Here is a 5,117-nt window from a genome sequence, read left to right as displayed (position 1 = left end):
TTGTTGTTGTTGTTGTTGTTTTTCTTCCTTTCTCGATTTTGTACTGCTAAACACACGCACGCACACACACGCACACGTGAATAAATAATTAAAATATATTTATATATTTAAATTTATGTAATTAAACACGAATATAATATATATTTTTGTTGTTGCTATACTAGTGTTATTATTGCCCTAATTGTCACTATTACTAATCTATATAATATAGTTGTTAATACCAGTAAGTAACTTTTTTTTGTTTTAATTTGATTGTTTCAGTTTTCTGTTGGGGTTTTATTATTATTGTTATTATTATTACTGTTGCGCTCCCTTCGCCATCGTCATCACTTTTTTTTTCTTAAAAACTTCAATGTCACACCTTTTTGTGGTTGGACGGCTTTTGTTTTTGTTTTGTTTTTTTGTTGTTGTAGCTGTTGTTGTATGGCTGTGCAGATAAAATAAATACATAAATGCATATATGTATATTTATATATTTATATTTATATATTTATGTGTGTTTGTGTGTATTTATGTTTCTTGTTGGTGATGATGATGATGATGTTGTTGTTGTTGTTGTTGTTTTCTGTTTCTTTTGATTTTAATTCTTGATGGGCGGCCGAAACAATTTGCACATGCCTCCGGGTAAATAAACGAGGAAAAAAAGAGAGGGATATTATAAGTATTGAGGGAAAGGGAAAAAAATGATTAAAGTAAAAAAAAATAAATGAGAAAAGGCAAAAGGCAAATTTTGTAAATAAAACGAATAGATGAATGAGGAAGGGAAGAAGGAAAAAGAGATGAATATTGGACATTTGACGGAAAGGAACAAAACAACATCGAGGGGAGAAGAAAAATAAAAAACAAAAGAAAAGAAAAGAAGAAAGAGATGCAAAAGAAATTTTAAAAAGGAAATAATATATTTATTTTTCTAAGAGGTAAAAGAAAACAATGTTTAAAAGAGTTTTTTTTAAAGAAAAAAAAAAGAAAAGAAAAACGGAGCAAAGGAGAAGAAAGAAGAGGTTGGAAATTATTATAAGGATTGAGGGAAAGTGGGGAAAACAGCGAAAGGCAGTTATCCCTTTTCCAAACGCTGGATTGGCTCAATCGGGCGGTAGAAATGAAATAATCACTGCGGCACGGCCGCGTCTATAAAACAAGCCAATGAACGTATATTTATATATTTATATATGCATAATGTATTTAAATATTAAATGTAACATACACCCTCATACATACCACACGGATATTACATTGCCTTAATCTTCACCCTATACTTCAATTTTTCTTCTTCCTCTTTTTCTCTTAGCTCACTTGCTTTTTTTTATATATAGTAGTAGTTTTTTGGTGTTATTTACGTGCTTTGATTGGGATAGGAAGTGACGTTTGAGGGGTTGCACGTAAAGTTCTTCAAGTTCAAGTTGCTCAAGTAAGAACTTGAAGTAAAAAAAGAGGAAAAAGAGAAAAAAGACAGACAACACGGTAACAAATCCTTAGCTAAAGGATAATATAAAGTTCGGGATAGAAATAATTAAAAAATAAAACAAGGGAAAACAACAACAAAAGGAAGCGAAAGAGAAATATATATATATATATATATATAAGAGAATTGAAGAAGGAAAAAAAAGTTGTGTCATAATAGCGGCTCTTAATTGATTGCAGGGCGGAAACAAACGGGAAGAAACGGGGCAACACAACACAACACACTGCGCGGCATTCTCAACAATATAACCGCTGAACCGTTAAGGTGCTCACGGTGGTATCAGGACGGCTAAGAAAGAAAAAAAACTGTTTGTTTTTTTTGTTTGTTTGAGTCTGCCGAAGTCGATAGTGAGTCCGAAGAGCAAGTGTAACCGCACGGTAGTTTTGTTGCGGGGAGTGGCCTGGCCCTTCATTTCACGTTAATTTGTTTTTTTCTCTTTCTAAAAAGTTTTTTTACATGCTGCGCGCGCGCCTGAAAATATTCAGCGCTTTGAACGGTGCAACAAGTGCCTTTAGCCGAGCAGTCGCACCGCTGCAAATTGCGACTCGTCAGCAGTCTTTTTCTGCAGCTGCACCGGCAGCCAGCGGTGACTTCTCACACATTACTCGTAACACCGTATGGGGCTTATGGAATGAAGGCAATCTCTTTTCACTTTCAGTACCGGAACTTGCTTTTTTTTTACAGGAGCACTGCCGCGTGGCAAATGTGGACCCTCGTGCAAAAAAGAGTGCGTTGGTGCGGCAGGTGGAAGAAATTCTCTCCGCTGAGCAGCAGGCGAGCGCAACGGTACCGCAGGAGGACAACCCACACGCCATTGTTGTGACGGACTATGATCGTGCCGAAGATGCGCTGGAAGAAGCGGATGAATACGGTGATTGGGGTGCAGAACCCGGTTTTGAGGACCGTCGTGAGTTGGACTTTATGGAATTAAGCCCTGGACGAATGGGCGAACGTTATGATCCGCTTTCTCCTCGAGCCTTTCAGCTTCTGCACAGTGAGACAGCTACAGATGTGGGTATTGCGAGTATCGACCCGAGCAAACTTCCGGGGCAAAGTAAGGTGAAGAATGCCCTGGCAGCAATTCACGTTGCCCCAAACGACGCAAACAAAATGCGATTCCGAATGGCCTTTGAATGGTGCCTCATGAATATTTGGAATATGAATATGCCGGGTGAGCTTAACATCGGAGCGGGTAAGGCACTTTACTATCGCAGTGTGGCAAAGCAAAATCGTAATGTCATGCCGCTGTGGACAGTGCAAAAGCATCTCTACGCTCAGCATCCGTATGCCTGGTTTGCCATTGCGAGCGAATCCAACGTAGCGGCCATGGAGTCTCTGGCGGCAGCTCTTAACATGAGCATCCAACAGGAACGCACAACGAGCTATAAAGTCACAATCCGTCGCATGGCAGAGTTTTTCGATTGTGAGCTCAATGGTCAACTTAAGTGCACGATGATGAACAAACCGTGGGATCGGTTCTTCGTTTCACACTACATTCGCAGTAAGATGCCCGATTTGCGTTACGTCGTGCGTGCCAGGCATCCCATCAAGAAACGTATTGCGGATGCTTACCTTGAAGCGGACATACTACGTAGCACACGGGATTCTGTGCAGTCGGTGTTATCGCCGGAATTAGGTGATGTTGTGTACTGTTGTGAGCGTGTGGTTCGCAAGTGGGCCAAGAAAACGGCCACTGGTGTAACACTTCAACTTGTAGAGACAAAACGAACGCCGCTCATCATCACAAAGGCTGGGGATGAGGGCGAACGTTTGGAGTATGAGTGGATTGTGCCGCTACCCCAACAGGCTGAAAGGATTGATATAGCTGCACTTACGGACGAACTGTGGGAATACGGTAACAAACTTGCGGCAGCGCTAGAAGAAGGAATGGAGGAACTTATGGTTCACACCATGACTGCCGTTTCGGCATACTAGGCATTTCTTGTTGTTGTTGATCTCGGTGTTATTGTTATTATTGTTCTTTTTTTTATTTTTGTGCGTGTTCGTGTGTGTGTCTGTATGTGTGTATGTGTGTGTAGCGGGGGGGGGGCATCTTTATTTCTCGTCAGTTCTCTAGACAGTTAATGAGGGAATAAAATAGAGTAGATTGAACAAAGAGATAAATATCTATATTTGTATATTTATACTTATATATTTGGCTGTTTATGGATAGGATTAACATGGTACAGGGGTTGTTTTACTTGTTTCACCTACACTATTATGTGCTGTCGGCGAGTGAACAGATAATGGCAGTGCAGCGTAGTGACTCCGAATAATCCAAAAAGCAAACATGTGAATGCCCAACTGGAGAAATGAAGGTAAAAGGAAAAAATGAGAAAGAAAATCTCTGGTGAGAAGTCTCATCCCTCTCCCGCTTTTTTTTGTATTCACAATTACGCGGAATATCACTCGGTCTCATGATCGCTTTTGTGGAGTACTTAGTAGTAAACTTTCTACTTTTGTGCCTGACGTTGTTGTTTTGTTTTTTGTTTTCATCTTACTTTTCACAACAGCTGCAGCGGTATATATTCTTTTTGTGTTGTGATCCAACATTTACGATTTGTTGGTTGTGTTCGTTTGAGATGCATGTACCTGTTTTTAGTGGTATTACCGTTGTTTTTGTAGGGATGTGCCTGTACTTGTGTGGTTCCTCTTTGTTCAACTTAATTTATTTTTCTGCCGCGTTACGTTTTGAGAGGCTTTCCCGCTGCTTTCTTTACTTCTTCCGCTACCGGCACCACCACTAGGCAATATTTTAAAGTGTTTGGTACTCTTCACAACTTGTGGTGTTGTTGCTTTTCTTTTCGCGTGTGTGTTTGAAGCAATGAAAGGGAATGATGCTATGCTGAAAAAGGAAATGGAAATGATCACGCACCCCATTGACATATTTTTATATTTATATATTACTAACTGTCTGTGTTAGTTCGTGAAGGGAGATCCCCCCCCAAAAAAAGAGGGAGGAAAAGGAAAGTAAAGAAGAAGAAAGAGAGCGTCACAAATGTGTACGCTTGTGTTGTTGAAGCTCACTGTGTGAACGATACGCGCCTTTTTAAAAAAAAATTATTATTATTGTTATTGTTATATCTAACCTTTCTTATCACAACTTTACAATCGTGTCCCTTTGCCGTTTCCTTTGTTGTTCTTGTTGTTTTCAACTTCTTAACATGTACGCACATGCACATACACGTGTATACAAATATAATATACACATAGTTTGATACGCAGCAGCAAGCATTTCAACACTGAAGTCTCTTAAAAGAAAAAGTAATTATCTCCAGAACAGGAGTGCCGCAGCAGTACGTAAGCGGTTCAATCACATAGGAAAGGTTAGGGGACGATATAAATCGCGTACTCTCGAAATACAACGGGACAGAAACCGGAATTAAACAACAAAAATACCTGCACATCCGTCCCCTCATATACGTACGTGTATATATTATATATATTTGTTGTAAATAAATATATTTGTCTATATATATATATATATAAGAAACAGAGTATTGACAAATAACTAGGTACGCGAAAGCAATAATAGTAAAATTAACGTTAGGGCTCTGCATTTGTTTCCCTCACGTGCCTGCGTGTGTGTGTGCTGAGAAAAAAAAAAAGACAACTGTGGAAGAGTATTCGAAATTGCACGTCCAAGCAGGAAGGC

The 5,117-nt window shown here is 39.4% G+C and overlaps 1 protein-coding gene across 1 annotated transcript; it reads left to right on the top strand.

The window, feature by feature from the left end:
• Nucleotides 1–1,918: 1,918 nt before the first annotated feature.
• TEOVI_000662400 (MRB1-associated protein) lies at nucleotides 1,919–3,397 on the top strand (the record flags this gene model as incomplete). Its single annotated transcript, XM_067220576.1, has 1 exon — nucleotides 1,919–3,397. One exon carries the CDS (start codon nucleotides 1,919–1,921, stop codon nucleotides 3,395–3,397), a length of 1,479 nt encoding a protein of 492 aa, XP_067076677.1.
• Between the last annotated feature and the right edge of the window lie 1,720 nt (nucleotides 3,398–5,117).

This window comes from Trypanosoma equiperdum (assembly GCF_001457755.1).
Source record: "Trypanosoma equiperdum strain OVI genome assembly, contig: ctg_1188, whole genome shotgun sequence".
Lineage (NCBI taxonomy): Eukaryota > Euglenozoa > Kinetoplastea > Trypanosomatida > Trypanosomatidae > Trypanosoma > Trypanosoma equiperdum.
Note: the sequence above shows the minus strand (reverse complement) of the source record. Positions and strands in the feature narration are given on the sequence as shown.